This window comes from Tupaia chinensis, unplaced genomic scaffold (assembly GCF_000334495.1).
Source record: "Tupaia chinensis unplaced genomic scaffold, TupChi_1.0 Scaffold000639_1, whole genome shotgun sequence".
In the NCBI taxonomy this organism is placed as follows: domain Eukaryota; kingdom Metazoa; phylum Chordata; class Mammalia; order Scandentia; family Tupaiidae; genus Tupaia; species Tupaia belangeri.
The window spans coordinates 2662022-2681511 of NW_006160160.1; the positions used below are offsets into that span (position 1 = coordinate 2662022).

The 19490-nt window shown below is 39.1% G+C and overlaps 1 protein-coding gene across 1 annotated transcript in view; it reads left to right on the forward strand.

Moving 5' to 3' along the window:
• Positions 1-19490, forward strand: part of LOC102487753 (collagen alpha-1(XIX) chain) — a 196433-nt gene that overhangs the window by 58688 nt on the left and 118255 nt on the right. Inside the window, exons 8-9 of the mRNA XM_006159630.2 lie at positions 700-762; positions 9233-9286. Of these exons, the coding sequence (XP_006159692.1) occupies positions 700-762; positions 9233-9286 (117 nt within the window). The remainder of the gene's footprint in view (positions 1-699; positions 763-9232; positions 9287-19490) is intronic.

Consider the following 19490-nt stretch of genomic DNA (forward strand, 5'->3'; position numbering starts at 1 on the left):
TAATTACTTCCCTCCATCAGAAGTCTCAGCCGGGAAATGCGGAAGGTCTCTGTTATTACCTGAGTTTTTATTTCACCTGCACCTACACGGTCCCTGGTCAGGGAGGCTGGGTTTGTGGACCTACATGAACTTGATTCATGAATGTTAACGGTGGCCATAAGGCCTGACCTGAAAAAAGCTGGTATGGCTTTTGGGGGCTTTCCCCTATGTCCATGTCTCATATGCCCAAGGAAAGGAGAACTTCTTCCAGTTCCTTTAGCAGAGTGTTCCCCAGCACCGTGACCTAACCTAAGACAGGCCTGTAGACTTGACTCATTCACTATCACTTCCCTCCTGGCTGAACCAGAGGGGATGGAGGTGGGGTGAAAGTTTACAGGAGACTTTCGTTTCCTCTAGTGACTAACGTTGCTTAGTAAGCTCCATGGCAAGGGAAAGTATAAGGCTCAGGGAATTAGAGAGCAACAGCACACATCCCACTCTTTGGGAGATCTTTTGAAGGCGACAACATCAGTGTTTGGAAGAGTGAAGAACTGCGAACCTCATGAGTCAGGAAAGGACATGCCAGCGGAGGGACTAGCATCTGCTCAGAGGAGAGCAGACCTGGAGCTTATCACTGCTGGCTTCCAGTGTACAAGCTCTGTGGCTTTAGATCAATGTCTACAGGATGTTTGCTAATACAGAGGTTCATTGTCTGCTCAGGGAGAAAAAGGACTACCAGGAGCTCCGGGTTCACCTGGACAGAAAGGAGATAAAGGAGAATCGGTAAGACATAAACACATATTTTTTAGATAAAAGAGAAAATTTTGTTTAAAAGTGACTTAAAAATATGTACATCTCATTTTTTCTATGTTCCATATATATACATATATATTTTACATTTCTGTAAAAGACTATCAAGGATTATATTAAACATTGATCACTGAAATAAGAAAGACTACAACAACATTCTCGTCTGCTTCTGAATTCATGTTGGAAGACTGAAACTAGATTTGGAAATATCTGGAACTGCAAGTCTTTGCACCTAGAAGAGCCAAGCAAAACTGTGAGGCAGTTTGTTCTCTAAGTATGCCCTAGCTTTCTTCAATAGCTGATGAACTCCTGTTTCTCTTGTCAGCTGACATGTCCCCATTGAAGAGTTTTCCTTAGCTCCCTCCCCCTAATTTAAGCAGTCAGCCTTTGTTAACACTCTCTGTGCGTGAAACATGGAGCTGGGTACTGCAGGAAATATAAAAACTAGGCAACAAGGGCTGATCCCGTAGCCAGCTGTTAAGCCCTGTGCATAGCGAGCCAGATTCCACAAGGCCAACCACAGTTCACATCTTGGCCTCAAAAGCCTGGGAAATACACCAGGCTCATGTGCCTGAGTACCCCAAGTCCTAATAGGATGGGAAAGTGGAGAAAAAAGAGTTCTGGGGTGACCATGCCCCATCAAGGGGTGTTCTCCTCTTTCTCTCTCTCATGAGCAGACATGTCCTATGGCAATTAAAAAGGAGAAGAAAAAGAGGAAGAGAAGGACAAGAAGAAAACTAGGATAATTTCTTGTTGACAAGAATTGGACATCTTGGGAACCAGCAGTTAGCGTAATGGCTATGTTGCTGAACTCCCATGTAGCCGACTGCGGTTCGAGTCCCAGACCCAGTAGCTTAAAATTCACACCCGGTGCGTGCGTGCGCGTGCGTGCCCAAGATCCCAGGAGGAGAATGGAGGAGAAGGGATTGCAGCATGATCATCCCCCCTGGGGGGTGATTTCTCGCTTTCTGTCTCTCTGTCTCTCTCTGTCTATCTGGCCAGCACACGTGCCCTATGGTGAAAACCTCTAAAAAAAAAAAAAAAAAAATTGGACATCTAAGGACCAGCAGTTAGCGTAATGGCTATGTTGCTGAACTCCCATGTAGCCGACTGCGGTTCGAGTCCCAGACCCAGTAGCTTAAAATTCACACCCGGTGCGTGCGTGCGCGTGCGTGCCCAAGATCCCAAGAGGAGAATGGAGGAGAAGGGATTGCAGCGTGGCCATACTCCCTGGGGGGTGATTTCTCACTTTCTATTTCTGTCTCTCTCTGTCTTTCTGGTGAGTGCACATGCCCTATAGCAAAACAACTCTCCAAAAAAAAAAAAAAAAGAAGAAGTGGACATCTAGGAGACACAGAGATCACAGGGCTACATGACAGGTTCAGTATAAGAGGTTAAGTGTTCTGGGAGAAGAATCTTTGAAGACTGAGAAGAATTTAATGGAGACAATGAGAGAACTGAACCTCCAAGTATATACTTTGAGGCTTAGAAGTTTGTCTTTCCCTTCTCCCACCTCTATCAAAACCTCATAGTAATGTTTCCCCCTCTTTTGAGTCACTTTTTCTGGTTGTGGTTGGTTAATCTGGTAAATTAACTTGAACTAAGATTTGGAGTTGATCATGATTTTGGTATCTTTCCAAAGTGAAACAGATTTTAATTCCTTTCATGCTTTATCTTGGAAGTTTACAGTTCTAAATGATTTATATAATCTGGTTGCTCCTCTTTTTAAAAGGAAGGAGACCAATGCCTGAGAACTGACTGATACTACAAAGCTAATCATTTAATTCAAAAAAAAAAAAAAGTCTTCCCATTGTACCTTATACAGGAACTCAGGGCACTGCAGCAGGTGTTTAAGAAGAGATGTTTGAGGTAGGATGGCATATGTGTTGTTGCCCTTTAAATCATATTTTTGAGGGTACCTTTTCTTCTAGTATCATTATATGAAAATTCAAATTAATTAAGTATCTCACTCCAAAGATTACCTCAATCAGACTAAAATCACAAATTATTATGGCATAATGCTGTCATGTTTAAGATTGGGCCATTAGGCTGCATGGAGGTTAAGATGCTAGATCCCACATGGCCAGCTGTGCAGTTCAAGTCCCAGACCCATTGGCTTAAAAATCAGGTGGTGTAGTGGTTAAGACACTAGACTCCCACATGGTTGACTGTGGTTTGAGTCCCAGATCCAGAGGCTTAAAATTCATGCCATGCACTTGTGGAGGAGAAGGGGTTGCAGTGAGGCCATCCCTCTGGTGGGGGCGGGGGAGGTGATTTCTTGCTTTCTGTCTCTCAGTCTTGCTCTGTCTTTCCCGTGAATGCATGAGCCCTATAGCAAAAATTTCTCAGGAAAAAAAAAAAATCATGCCAGATCTGTGTGTGTGTGCCCAACATCCCAAAAGGGGACTGGAGAAGAAGAGATTATGTCATGGCTATCCCCTTTTAGGGAGTTATTTCTCACATTCTCACTTTCTCTCTCTGTCTCTCTTTGTCAAGCACACATGTCCTATAGTAAACAACTAAAAAAAAAAGGTAAATGGCATAGAAGTAATTTCACATGTTCATTTTTGAAGGAGTAAAATACTTTCGAAATACTCCTATTCTTTTTTAAAGTATTTTTGTGTCAGAAGCATGACCCTATTTGAATTATTGTTAAGAAAATTATTCTATCCACGGGACCAGCAGTTAGGGTAATGGCTATGTCGCTGGACTCCCACGTAGTCGACTGCAGTTTGAGTCTTGGACCCGGTGGCTTAAACTCACGCAGGGTACATGTGCATGTGTGCCCAAAATCCTGAGAAGAGAATGGAGGAGAAGGGATTGTGGTGTGGCCATCCCCCTTGGGGGGTGATTTCTCGCTTCTCGCTTTCTGTCTCTCTGTCTCTCTCTGTCTGTCTGGCGAGCACATGCGCCCTATAGCGAAAACCTCTCCCAAAAAAAAAAAAATATATATATATATATACACTATCTTTAAAATAAAAAAAAGATTAAGTACTAGGTAACTCTTCTAGAGCCCATACCTTAAAAAAAAATAAAAGAGTCAACAATTATCGCCCATGTGCTCACCAGACAGAGACAGAGACAGGGATAAAGCATCGTGCTGAAGGTCGTAGTCATACCACAGTCCCTTATCCTTTTCTCCATTCTTTAAGGATCTGGAGTGTGTGCATCTGGCATGTGTTCAAGTCACCGGAGCTGGGATTAGAATTGCAGTCAGCCATGTGAGACCTGGCTCCCTTAACCACTGGGTTCTAGGGCCAGACCAAGTGCACACTTTTTTTTTTTTAAGAGAGAGATTTTTGCTATAGGACATGTGTGATAGCCAGAGAGACAGAGAGAGACAAAGAGACAGAAAGTGAGAAATCATCCCCCCAAGGGATACGACCATGCAACAATCCCTTCTCCTACATTTTCTTCTAGGGATTTTGGGCTTGTACACACATGCACCTGGTGTGAGTGTAAGCCTCTGGGTCCGGGACTCGAACCGCAGGTAACTATGTGGGAGTAAACACAGCAATGTAACTGTTATGCTATCTGCTGGTCCCAAGTGCACACTTTTTAAATACACATTTTCGCTCCAACTCTTTAATTACAAGTACACAAAACTCACAATTACAAGTGATTTTGGTGGCCATACAAAAACAGGTAGGATTAAATAAATTGAAAGTCTACAAATTAAATAAGTAATCTGTGTGCTTTCTTTATTTTTTCAACACATGCACCCGCATTTGATTAAACCAGCATAAACCTTGCCTTGTAAAAATGACTTCAGATGACCATGGCTATGAATGCATTCAACTGTCCTGGAGCTTATAATAAACGTGGATGTACTGTTTCATTTTAAGGGGTTGATGATTAGTTTATTCCTGTTCCTATTGCCCTATGTGATCTTGCAAACTTAATGTGCAATAAATAAAGAAGAATTTCCTCTGTGTTTGATTCTGGCATATAATTTTCATTATTAGAGCAGGTGCACAAAATAATGTCTACATAACTTGAAGATCGAAAGTCATTTTGCTCCAGGGCATATTGAAAAGTTAATTTTGTGAAGTGATCAGAATCACAGCGTTACTAAGGGAACCAGATATTGTCTAAAGGTTTTCTTTTTGATCTGTAAGACCAAGAAAGAATGTGTACAGGAGGCAGGACAGGATATTAGAATGAGTACCACCTTGGAACCTGAACTACATAAGATTTTAGTTTGAGTTTAATTTCATATGTGGCTTGGTTTTTTGAAACTTAATTTGTAAGGTAATCCCTTAGAATTTTTAATTCACGAGATGTTTTAGTACATAAAAAACATCCTGAGTTATTACGTTCTACTCGTGGTACATATTAATGGAATCCTCTCTCCTTGTTCATTCCTCTCCAAGTTCTGTATGTGGAGTTATGTATACCTGGAATGTGCTTCTAGAAATCCTCTTGCCTCTCCCCACCATTTAGGCCCTTGCTCAAAACCTACTTCTAAATGAAGAGGTCAATTCCGACATCTCTTTATAAAATACCTCCTTCCATCCATCTGTATTTCCTTACTTAACACTTTATGGTTATCTGATAGATTATCATTATGCTTCTGTTTATTTCCTCATTAGACTATGAGCTCTGGAAGCTTCATATATAGAATAACACATAATAGAAGTTAAAACCGTGCTGACTGAATGAATGAACAGTAAACCTCATGCAAAGTATAAATCATCAATTTAATTGTTTCTAGAACCTAAACTTCTACTCCTCAATTGTCCAGAGGACTCTTCCAAGCAGGACCAAGAGTGATTTTCAAAGAAAGAGCTAAATGAGCTAATCCTAGAATATATTATTCACTACAAAAATTTTTCCTTAAAAAAATGGAGCTCTTGGGAACCAGCAGTTAGCATAATGGCTATGTCGCTGGATTCCCACATAGTCGACCGCAGTTCACGTCCCAGACCCAGTGGCTTAAAACTCACACCAGGTGCGTGTGCGTGAGTGCCCAAGATCCTGAGAAGAGAATGGAGGAGAAGGGATTTTGGCGTGATCATCCCCTCTGGGGGTGATTTCTCGCTTTCTGTCTCTATGTCTCTCTCTGTCTGTCTGGCGAGCACACGCGCCCTATAGCGAAAACCTCTCCAAAAAAAAAAATATATATATAGATAGATAGATATTTTTATCTATATATATACATATATATATATATTTTTATCTATATATATACATATATATATATATATATATATATAGAGAGAGAGAGAGAGAGAGAGAGCTCTTTTCATATATTGACCTGATCAGTTTTAGCTTGATATTGCAGATTAGTTCATGAATAACAGAAATATTTTGGGATAGGACATAAGTTTTGACATGATTTGATTTTTTCAGCTCATTTATTTATTGAGAGAGAGAGGCCAGCACCCTCAATAAGGTCTCCTCATGCTATAATCCCTTTTCCCCAGTGTTCCAGCTAGGATCTGGGGTACAAATACACACCCATATGTTTCAGATAGACTCGGATCTGAACTTGCAATAGGCCATGTGGCTTCCAGCACTGCAGAGCGGCAAATTATCACCCTCCCCCCGAAGCTGGGCCAATGTTTACCTTTATTTGCCTATTTCTCATCCACACTGTGATGCTTTATTAATATGATTTACTGTTTTGCTTTGGTTTTATAAAGCTGATGATCTTCCTTTCATGGAAAAACCTAGCTTGAAATACCACTGCTTAAATTTAGAAACCTAGTAGTAATCAATATTCTATAGCAAGGCACCTAATCAAAGCATTTTAATCATGCCCTGTAGAGTCCAAGACTAAACTCTGTATGACATTATTTGAAGTAATAATTAATACTTTTCTTTTTTCCAGGCTCAATTATTGTAATTTTCTGAATCTTTTAATTCCCCTTTCTTAGCAAGTATAGTTAGCAACCTAATTACCTAGCAACCACATTATTTTCTCAATTCTTTAAGACCCTTGCTAATACCCTCACTCACTTCAGCACTGAAATTGTCTTGGAATTTTATGAAATAGCAGCTCAATTTCAATGGTCCTGAACCTAAGGGAGAGTATGATCTGAGCTCAATTTTGGGAATAACTTTCCAACTTATTTTTGAATTATTATCTTCTACATCTCCAATTAATTTCCCAAAACATGTTGACTTTATGAAACAATAGTTTTGCTGATGTACTTTGAGAAAATGTCAAACCAATTAAAAAAAATGTTTCTAGAAAAAATTTTGCAATAGTGCATATGCACTCCCCGAAGAGACAGAAAGAAAGAAATCCACCCTCCAGGAAGGAATGGTCATGCTGCAGTTCCCTCTCCTTGAGTCTTCTCTTGGGATCTTGGACACATATGCACGTGCGCTCAGTGTGAGTTTAAGCTGCTGGTCCTAAGACTAGAACCATAGTCGACTATGTGGGAGTCTAGCGACGTAACCATTACACCATCTGCTGATCCTGTCAAAACAATTTTAAAAGAAGTTAACATATATTGAGACCAGCAGATGGTGTAATTGTTGCGTTGCTGGACTCCTACATAGTTGACTGTGATTTGAGTCCTGGACTAGGTGGCTTAAACTCACACCAGGCCCATGTGCATGTATGTCCAAAATCCTGAGAAGAGAATGGAGGAGAAGGGATTGTGTCGTGGCCATCCCCCCCCCGGGGGCCGATTTCTCACTTCCTGTCTCTCTGGTGAGTGCACATGCCCTATAGCAAAAAATCTCTCACTCTAAAAAAATAAGAAGTTAATATATATGACTCCTTGTTAAAAACTGGAAAACTAGAATTTCTTTTTTTCAACTTCTCCCAATCTCCAATCTCACTGTGGAATTTCCATTTTAAGCAGTCTCATGTGTTAACCCAGATGTTATTAGTGAGTTCCCCTCTTTTTCTTCCTAATCTAACAATATTCTCTGTACCATTCTATAACCATACCATACCAATAAAATTTAATTGATCCAAAATACATTCGCATTACTATCCCTTAGTAATAACCTCACAGCAGTAAAATTTAATATGTCTTTGACTTCTTTGCTTCTTTGCCAATATACAAATAAGAAATATTGAGCCAGCAGGTGGCATGAAGGATAAGGTAGCTAGATCACATGTGCAGTTCAAGACCTGGACCTGGTAACTTAAAAATAACACCAGGCACTTGTGCATGCATGCCCCACATCCCAGCAGGAGACTGAAGGAGATGGGATCCCAGCATGGTCACTCCACCAAGGGGGAGATTTCTCACTTTCACTCTCACCTCTCTCTCTCTCTCTCTCTCTCCAGCAAGTGCCTGTGCCCTACAACAAACAAAAGATTAAGAAATGCTTAGTCATACTACTATACCATGTTGAGTATATTCAATTAATTGACAGATACTTTTTATAACAATTTTACCCAAACTAATATATATATGTGTAATATATATATCATCTACTCTATAGAAACCTGAAGGTGAAATTCACTAGTATGTGTTAAATCTGAAATGGACGGCATAAAAATGGTATTATATACTCATAAAATTATATTTCCTGGTCTCCACCAGCATTAGTGATAATTAGAGTAATTCGTTCTAAAAGTCAGGACTAGCAGATAGTGTAATGATTACATTACTGGATTCCCGCATTGTCGATCGTAGCTTCAGTCCCAGACCAGGCATCAGTTTCAGACCCGGCGGCTTAAAACTCACACTGGGTGCATATATGTGTGTGCCCAAGATCCCGAGAGGAGAATAAAGACGGGATTGCGGCGTGGCCATCCCCTGGGGGTGATTTCTCGCTTTTTGTCTCTCTGTCTCTCTGTCTCTCTGGCAAGCACATGCACCCTATAGTAAAAATAAGTCCTAAAGAAAAAAGCTATATCAATTTCCACTCTTTCTGAGCAAATTTATTATACTAAATTTGTGATAGAGCCATCACCATAGTGGATGCATAAACTTCATTAAACCTGTTTTTCCAACCCTGTATGCAGTTTAGGTAGAAGAGCAGAAAATTTGGCAATTGAATTGACTCAGTTTCAGAGTTTTTTCTTGAAGGGCGCAAAGGAGGGTCAGGCATACCATATTAAAAAATATACATGTGGGTAACTTGGAGTTTGAAATTTGATACCTTATTAAGTTAAAAGTCTCATGTAGACTATAGCTCTTAATTCATTTAAACTTCTTTCTGATATTCAGGTAAAAGCAAAAAAAAATCATTCCTTACCTTCGATAAACAAATGAAAAAGCTGAATTACATATTTCTGTATGCATAATGTCTAGATTGAGTTTCGTCTAGCTCTTTGATACTTATTCATTGTTTTTTGATGGTTTTCAAAATGACAGTTTTATAAAATGTGGAGGTACAAGGAAGGAACTTGAGACACAAACTTTGAAGCATGTAAAAGCAACTCACATACGAAATAGTAGATTCTTTTTGACAACATAGATACTAACACACTTTAAAAAAATATATCCTAATGAGCATTTCTATGTTTTAGGGTGCAGTTGGTAATAAAGGTGAAGTTGGTGCTCCCGGAATTCCTGGGGAAAAGGTATGCTGGTTTGCTATTTGGTAAAACTTTGTGGCTCTTTTATAAAGACACACCATATAATAAGGAAAATCACACTGACCAAGTCTGATCTTTGATTGGTCGGTGAGCTATAGTCCCACAGTAAGGCTGCCAAAAATTCCCATTGTATGATTTTGTGAATAAAGTTCTACAGGGACATAGCTACATTCATTTGTTTTGTACTGTCTAAAAGCTACTTTTATGCACCATGGCAAGGTTAAGTAATTGTGGCAGAGACTGCATGCCCTGCAAAGTGAAATGTTTACCATTTAGCCCTTTGCAGAAAAAGATTACCATCCTCTTCTCCAGAGCATTGACCATTATTCTATAAACCCTGAGATTTCTTACATTTACTGTTTTATATATAATATAGTATATTCGTATGTATTTCACTACAGAAAAATTAATATATATAAACATAATATAGAACCACGTGGAACACTGTAATTAAAAATATAAGAAGCACATTTTGATCCATTAATACAATGCTATAATGCTTAGCTTATAAAATGAACGATTTTCATTGTTTCTTCTTTAATACCATAAAGGTGATTCTAAATAATAATTTTATTCACAAGAAGTTAGTGTTGTAGTTTAGCATATTTGAGTTTTCACAAAATCTTTACAAAATTGTGATATTTGCCTATTGCCTGCAATCATCTTGTCGTATTTTTGACTATGTATGTATATAAGTACTAATAACTGTGCTGAATTACTGAAGTTTTCACATGTTGATGCTAAGAAAATTCCCTTCTTCACTAAAATCAGTGTAGTATCACCTGCCCATTCTAGTGGCAAAAATTTTGGAATAAGTCCATTGTGGCTCATTATTTAGAAGGCTATGAACTTTGTGGTTTTATTCACCTAAATTTCACAAAGAAATAACTGAAGCTAAAGTGGTTTTGAGGCTATGAGACAGATACTTTTTGAGACCTTAAATGTGGTTTTGATATGTGATTTCTTCGTTGATGCTGCTTTTTTCTTTTAGAAATTATTTAGCTTTGGGACCGGCAGGTGATATGGTGGTTAAGGGTGCTGGACTTCCTTATGGCTGACCATGGTTCCAGTCTCAGACCTGGTGGCTTGCTTTCTCAGTTTCCCTCTCTCTCTGCCTCTCTGATCAAACTGGAAAATAATAATAATAAATAAAGTTATATTTAAAAATTCTTTAAATATAAAGACAATACATTATTTAGCTTTATATGCAAGTTATTTACTCCTGTAAGAACAAAACTGTTAGACCCCAAATCAGACAATTTTGTTGAATAATAATACTTTGCTTCAAGTTTACTTGGGCTGCTCTCTTGTTTAAGCTTGCTGATGGCATTATTTGAAAACTTTTCGTCATAAGTAAAAGTTTCTTCACAAACTTGTTCAAAGATCTAACTTCTTCAAAATACCTTTTCCCTAGAGAATACTATGTAATCGCCTATTCCTAAAGAGATGCTCAGTTCAAAATTGCTTTACACATCCTATTAATCTCTTCCTAAAATACATCAAGATAACTTGATTGGTTAGATTTCAGATCATTTAGATTATTCAAATTTGGGGACCAGCAGTTAGCATAAAGGCTATGTCGCTGAACTTCCATGTAGTCAACTGCAGTTCGAGTCCCAGACCCGGTGACTTACACTCACGCCAGGCACATGTGCACACGTGCCCAAGATCCCAAGAAGAGAATAGAGGAGAAGGGATTGTGGCATGGTCATCCCCCCTGGGGGTGATTTCTCACTTTCTGTCTCTGTCTGTCTGTCTGTCTGGCAAGCGCATGTGCCCTATAGCAAAAACCTCTCAAAAAAAAAAAGGTTATTCAAATTTGGGGGCTAGCAGATAGTGTAGTGACCACATTGCTGGACTTCCACATGGTCAACTGTGGTTCAAGTCCTAGACCCAGTGACTTGAAACTCACACCGGATCCATGTGCATGTGTGCCCTGAATTCCGGGAGGAAAATGGATTGCAGTGTGAGCATCCCCTCTGAGGGGTGATTCCTCTTTTCCTCTCACTGTCTCTCTCTCTGTCTGTCGAACACATATGCCCAAAGACAAAATCCTCTACAAAAAAAAATAAAGATTATTCACATTTTTTTCTCATCTTTTTTTTTTTTTTTTTTATTAAAACAAATGGAAGAATTACTAGAGAATGCTTGGGCTATAAAATAGATTGTTGGGTGGCCAGCAGATGACATAGCAATAATGTTGCTGGACTCCCACATAGCTGACTATAGAGTCCCTGGACCTGGTGACTTCTGGATCTGTGCATGAGTGCCCAACTTCCCAGAGGAGAATGGAGGAGAAGGGATTGTACTGTGGTCTAAGGCAAAAACCTTTTAAAAATTAAAAAATGGGGACCAGCAGTTAGCATAATGGCTATGTCGCTGGACTCCCATGTAGTTGACCACAGTTCGAATCCTGGATCCAGTGGCTTAAACTCACACCGGGTGCGTGTGCATGCGTGCCCAAGATCCCGAGAGGAGAATGGAGGAGAAGGGATTGCGGCGTGGCCATGCCCCATGGGGGTGATTTCTCACTTTCTGTCTCTCTGTCTCTCTCTGTCTGTCTGGTGAGTGCACGCACCCTATAGCAAAAAATCTCTCCCCCCCAAAAAAAATTAAAAATGGATTGTTGGACTTTTTTACTCTGGAATATAAAGACATATATGTTTACATGATAAATCATGGGGCAGCAATATAAAATTCCCGTCTTAGCCTAAAATAGACTTTGTTTAATAAGATTGGTATAAAATATCATTAATTTTAATGTTTTAAATGAATTCTTATTTGTGAAAGCTAGGTGTAAACTGCTACCGGGTGGCTAAGGAACGGGTTCTCAACTCCTTGAAAGATGAAATTAACAGACCAGATTCATGCAAGGATTAGATGGAATAATCAATAGACTCAATCTTGTCATGAGTTGATCAAATTGTAGTCCAAGGCCATGACCATAAGAAGATAACTGCCTAGGGACCAGCAGTTGGCGCAGTGGCTACGTCGCTGGGCTCCCATGTAGTCGACCACAGTTTCAGTCCTGGACCCAGTGGCTTAAACTCATGCCAGGCACGTGTGCGTGCATGCCCAAGAGCCTGAGAAGAAACTGGAGGAGAAGGGACTGCAGTGTGGCCGTCCCCCCGGGGGGTGATTTCTCACTTTCTGTCTCTCTGTCTCTCTCTTTCTGGTGAGCGCATGGGCCCTATAGCGAAAACCTCTCCAAAAATAAAAAGGTAACTGTCTAGAAAGTTAAGTATCCAAGCATGGAGATTCTCTAGAAAACAATTGCTTAGGAAAGAGAGAGTGTTTGGGGGCAATGTAAAGGAATGGCAGAAGACTTATACAGAACAAATACTACTCAAAAGTAAAGATTTTGTTTGTTTTTCTAGAAGCCACTTTTATAGGAAGAATCTCATGTGATGTTTCATCCATGTACTTTAAAAACCTTCACTGATTATAAAGGAATTTACCAGCTACTGATAATCTTGGACTAAGCCATTCAGGGAACTGGAAGGCTCAACTCCTGAGGCACATTTGGTCAAAATGGCAAGTAAGCCTTGCAAAGTCAGTTAATGAGCATCGATGTCTGTGAAGACAGTGTCTCTAGAGAACTTAAGAAGTTACTGTGATAAAGAAGAGACTGTATTGTTGGTGCTCTAAACTCTGACGAAATTGCCCTAGAAAATGCTCTCCCATGTTTCCTTAAGCAGTTTTCTTCTGGGTCTAATTTACTTGAGTTGTTCTTAAAGAGTCTCACAGACAATTAGAGAATTCAGGCAACTTCCACTAGTGCTGAAAGTCCTATTAGGTTACAGTTAGCTCTTGGCTTCTGGTTTAATTCTTGTTCAGAGACCCTACTTAATGGCTAATAGCCTCCCAATATTTGTAGAAACCCTGCCCTTTGACCTTCTCTCCCCCAGGTCTCTGTCACTGGTGGTGCCAGTTCTGCTTCTAACTTGTCACCTCATTTACCTGTCAAAGGGAGGTAACACTCAAGAGTGAAAAAATAGCACCTCAAGAGTGCTCTCACTTTCATAATCCACAGGTCACTATTTACTTAAAATAATTAGAATGAATATAAGCAAAATGAAAATAACAAGAAAGTTACTATTATTATATGGTCAATAAATTATAAACTATTTTATTTTACAGAGCAAATATCCATTCTTTATTCAAAAAATTTTCTAAATTGGGGCCAGCAGGTGACATGGTGGTCAAGGTGCTGGACACCCACATAGCTGACCATGGTTCAAGCCCTGGGTCCAGTGGCTTGAAAATCATGCTGACACATGTACACGAATGCCCAAAACCCCAAGAGGAGGCTTGGAGAGAAGGAATTGCAGCCAAGCCATCCCCTAAGGAGGTGATTTCTCATTTTCCTTCTCTGTCTCTGACAAGCACACACATCCTATAGCAAAAGAAAAGAGAGAAAAAAAGAAGTAAAGCTAGTTGTGTAGTTTATGTTTTGGGTGAGATACTGTCATTGTTTTATGATGAAAATAACTTGTTTTATTTTATTTCTGCCATAAGAGAGAGAAACAGAGAGAGATAAAGAGATAGAGGGATATCAAAAAAGGGCTTTCATACCAAAATCTACCTCAGCCACAGCAACCATGGATTATGGGAACATATGTGCATGCCAAGTGTGTATAGGGAGACCTCCAGACACAAACCTGGGACCTTCCCACGTCGTCCTCCCAGAGCATCGCATCACCACGGTGTGACCACTCTTTGCCCCAAAATAATTAGTTCTTAAAGTTTATGTATTCTTAGATCTCTATCTCCCTAATTTGCCTTAATGTAACTTCTGTGCATCTCTCAGAGTTACTCATACAGCATTCCTGACCCTAGCTTTAATTCTACTCCTCACCATTTGCAATTCTTGTTTTTTTTTTCCCTCCCTTAGAATTAGAAGTGCTTACGAGTACTATTAAAAATAAAGTTAAAAGATGAATGGTATTAATGTCTCACTTGGAGCAATAACATATGCAAACTTCCACAGAACATATATTCAGACACAATATTCTCAATATTTCAGCTAGAAAACTGACTTATATTAATGGAGTGTTGCCTATTCTGAGCAGTATAAAGTAGAATTTATATATTTGCTGCACTTTACACTTACACCCTAATGCAATACTATAATAAATTAAGTGATTTGCATTTAAAACCCATTGTTCTAAAATAAACCTGCACTTTGAAGTTTTGCTAGGTGATGGCAGTAAATTTTTTTGTCAAGGCCCCGAACAAAATATTAGTTTACTGAGGCAGCATGTTTCTTCTGAGACCCATAAGAAATATAGTTCACTGAACAACAGTATTTTATATCTATTTATGGAATATAGAGTCATGTGTACTTTAAGGGTAAAGAAGTAGAGTACTTAATTATGTCCTTTTGTAATTATAATACTTATCACCCAGTACAGACTTGCATTAGGCATTCTTAACCTAATATATAGAGCCTTACTGTCAAACATCACAGCAAATTAGATGTCTCCTTTACATTTACCAGCACAACTACCATTTGGCCTAAGTGACTCGGTCAATTTTGTTATGAGTTGATTTAAGAAAATCTAGTCCATGTAGAAAGTGTTTTTAGGTAGCTAGTATGAATGAGAAAAAATAAACTAACATATTGAAACAAATTCATTCTAAGCCAGTACAGAGTGACTGTGGTTCAGGAAAACACTAACTCAAGATGCCTGGTGAAAGTGTTCTGAGGCGGCTGGGTTATGGCCACTTTTTTATACGTTCTGGGAAAGGAGAATCTGCAAGTAAAGTTGTCATTTAATACACAGGTGTTGCACACTGGTTTGGTCCAAACAGGTATGATATCTCGACGTGAAGGAGTACAGGTCATAAATGGATTCAGAAATTCTTCAGTTTGTTATTGGCCAAAAGAGCACGGCTTTGTTTAAAATTTGGGGTCAGCTGAAAGGAATGTTTTAGCTTAACCTTAACACAGATATGACATTTTACTAATCTTCATATAATGTTACACCAGAGTCAAGATATGGGAAGTCAGAACTACTGAGGCAAGACGACCCGATTAATAAGATGGAGGGTATATGGGTGTGACTCTCCTAAGCTCCTTTAGGGAAGAGTTTTAGAACAAAAAAAAAAATGGCAAGAGTTTATTCTTTATCCTTCTGACAAGTTTGAATGGCAGAAGCCACTGCCAGTCAAAACAAATAAACCGATGGTTCAATTTCCAATGGAAGTAAATGATTTCATGTGTAAGATCACACACGTGCATACACCCATACATGTGTGTGTAATTTTAAAAGTAAACAGTTTGATGATTCTGTTATTTGAAAGTCTGATTTGTTAGTACTCACTGAAGGGAACATATATGACTTTGTCAAAGTATATTCAGTTGAAAATGTTAAATGAAAGTCACATTGTGTATAACTTTGACCTCTTAAAGCAAATTGAATGTTGATCCCCACCCAAAGGATAATACGTGTAAGAGACAAATTTTTACAGTAATAATGATAGCAGCTATTTGCTCAATAATTATGTACAAAAACTATCAAGAGCCTTTTTTACATTATATTATTCAATTCTTACAGCACCTCTGTGAAGTGATATGTATTGTCACTATTTCACAGATTAAGAAACCAAGATCTAGAGAGTAGGAAAACTTTCCGTAAGTGTCACAGACTGCAAATGGAAGGTCAGAATTTACACTCCATCCTTCTATTCTGTAGCTCCTTGAATGGCCGTGTTTCCTCATCTGTATAGCTCCCCACTTGTCAGGGTGTTCTTGATACAGGCAGCTAGGAATTGGATCGTGACAGTGTTTGCCTGCCAGTCTAATGGAGGAATTGTGCAGTTTGCTTCCTACCTTCTGCTCCAGGAAGAGCTGTGTCCCTTCTCTTTAAATCTCTGTCCTTTTAAACTCTACCTAATCTTAGAGAATCTGCCTTCTTCACCAGCAGAAGATGATGTCCGCCTACTAAGAATCACCTTGCATATATTTTGTCATCAAATGAGAAGATTTTATATAGTTTTACCCACTTAAATAAGTATTATGGAAAAATCTGACTTTATTTGTTTTGGTTTCTAAAGTGAAAAATCACATTTTAAATATGGTTTCAAACTTCCCAAGCCTGCCTCTCTAGAGATTCTTAAGTTGCTCTGCATACCCACCTGTAGGCAGCCCCGTGGCCAGATTAACTTTAACTCATCACCTAATTTAGAAAATTCTCTCTTCACATTCTCCACCAGGTATGCTTTTGGTTGTATATTCATTTTATCTAAAGCAAAAGTGTTTAACTTAGTACCATGATTTTATAAAAGTAAATAAATCTAGTCTCTAGAGGATGGGGGAAAAAGCGGCACGCATTAAGGCACTTAAGAAGTATAACTTGATAACGTGATGAGAGAGTTTGCCAAGTCGTATATCTTAAAAATAGCCAGGCTAACTACCCTCAGTGGGAGGTGCTTTGTCTGATGGTCTGTTCACTGTAAACTCTGAAGCTTTCTGTCATTGCTGTGGGTTGGGATGGAAGGAGACAAAATCCATTGTTCTCTAATAGTCTTTGTATTGCCTTTTGTTGGAAAATGAAATGACTATGATCTTTGAATCTCGATTTTCTATAAGACATTTTACGAGAAGGCAATAGCTTCGGGAAATAAAGGCAGATGTTACAGTTTATGGACGCACAGACAAGGCCAGTAGCTGCTGTGAATTATAACGAATTCTGTGACAGCCCTGGTCCAGATGCAGCATTAATGCCTCAAAGACTCAAAACTTACAAGCATTTAGGGAAAAAGCTGTATAATTTCTATGTCTTTTGTCTATTTCTATGCATTGCTAGTGTCACCTAATATTTCCATGGAATTTCATAATTAAACTTAATTTTAGAGTTCTCCCAACACCCATTTGCGTATGACAATTTCTTGTTGAAATCAAAATCATTAAATGAGGAGAAATAGGTAGGACCACCCAGCGTTATTCTAAAAATAAATTATCCCTCTGAGGATTTCATCAAGGTTTATTAAATAAGTGTAAACTCTATGTTAGAGACAATACCTCTTAACCAAAGAATTACATTTATGTCTATGTATTTAAAAAACTTCTATTATGCTATAGTCCAATTAAGAATAGGACTGAATTTTTTTTATCCTAAACAATATTCACAAAGAAAACAGTTTTGTCTACCTACTTCTTGACTTCTATTATTAAAGTTATAGGAATGAAACTTAACATTCAATGAGAAATTACTGCTTTTACAAGGAGCGTCATTTAGTCATCTTATCTGTAGGCCTATTCTGACATAATCTAGCACTAAAATAAGCAGAAACACAAGAAGGACAGAGGTAATAGAAGGACAGGAAAAAGAAAAAGAAACTTGCTCACTCTGCAGCTGATTTCATTTCTTAATGGTTTCTTATTCCCTTCTAATGCCTTCCACTCGCCCCGAAGTAGAGCAGTTGGCAGAGAATACAACAGATGGATGACAAGCTCAGCACATGCAGTGGGTCTGGCAGCCAGGCACTTGACTTTTATTTGCTAAACAGCTAGCCAGATTTCAAGAACCTAGTCTGCTAATGTTCCCATTTGGTTTAATGCACTATCAGCATCTAACACATCGATATTAAAATATTGCCATAAAAATATCACACTCTGTTTCTCTGCATAGTTTAGTGGCTAATTATTTTATTCTTGGGTAGATTGTTGAGGGGGTGAACAGTGGATTTCAATATATAAGTGACATTTTTTACAGACATCTACAATTTAGTTATTAGAGTTTTCTTACAATGACTCTGTCTGAAGAAGCCTTTAGCCCGTCTAGCCAGGACAGCCATAGCAGGTGTAAAGTAGTGGAGGAATCTGTCAGGTATGAGGTGAAGATTTGAGAAAATGATCACAGGTAACTGGCATTTTTTTTCTTCCCTAAACTATCACCGTGTTCTCACAGATTACTAAATTCAAAGCTCATGAACCTTTTTTATGAGGTTCCCCTGGCCACCAGGCATAATGAACAGCTCATGCACCCTGCTCACATGGCATTTTACCTACTTTATAGTGTGTCTCTACCCCCTCTACAGTGTGAGATCCAGGAGAGGGACCTGGTGTCTCTCTTGTCTCTGTAACCCCAGCATCTGGCCTATATATGTCACTAGATTGGTTCTGGATAAATGTTTGTTGAGTTGTTCAGAAATCAAGAGGACTTAGCCCTAGAACTAAAGAAGAGAAATAGAGGAAGGCTGTTAGAAACTTGTGCTAAAGGGAGTTTGCAAAGCAGCCCCCATCAACAGCAATGCTTCGGGACAAGTTCTCCATACTTCCTGGAGAAACATACTTCAGGGAAATAGAAGGGAAGAAGAATTTCTCTACCTAGCAAAGCCATGGTGTTGCTGTCTAGAATGACATAGAGTAAAATATGTAAATCTCTAGCATTTTTTTTTCTCATTTTCTGTTGAAGAAATGACGTTCTCCCTTCTCTCTCAGACACAAATCTTCAAGTTACCTTTTTTTTTTCTTTTGAGAGGTTTCTTGCTATAGGGCGTGCACACTTGCCAGAAAGACAGAGAGAGACAGAGAGACAAAAAGCGAGAAATCACCCCCCTCCATGGGGGATGGCCACGCCGCAATCCCTTCTCCTTCCTCCTCTCGGGATCTTGAGCATGCACACACACGAGCCCGGCGTGAGTTTAAGCCACTAGCTCTGGGAATCGAACTGTGGTTGACTACATGGGAGTCCAGCGACATAGCCATTACACTAACTGCTGGTCCCCCTTGCTCTGTTCTCATCCACCTGGGTTTGAAAATCTACTCATTTTCAACCACAGTGCCAGGATGTGTTCTTTCTCCCTGTCTTCACACTCATGTACTTCAGGACTGAAGATAAGTGGCCAATGGCTTTCGTGCATTGAAGCCACAGTGGAAGTAATTGATACGGCGTAGAACTATAAATTACTCATCACAAGGAATACTTTAACAGGAAATAGTTCACGGTGACAGTATCTTACTGTCCTCAGTTAGGAGCTGACTGATGACACTGTCCTGCTCTTCATATCTTAAATCACCTTTCACTTGCTGGAAAACTTGATTCCGATGTTAATCACTGTAACTTCAGCTATTTCATAGGTGACTCACATTAAATGTTTTCTATTTCCTTAGTACTTTTACCCTTTTCAAGACTGCCTTACAACTAGTATCTCAATAAAGTCTGAAAAGCCTTATTCCCTA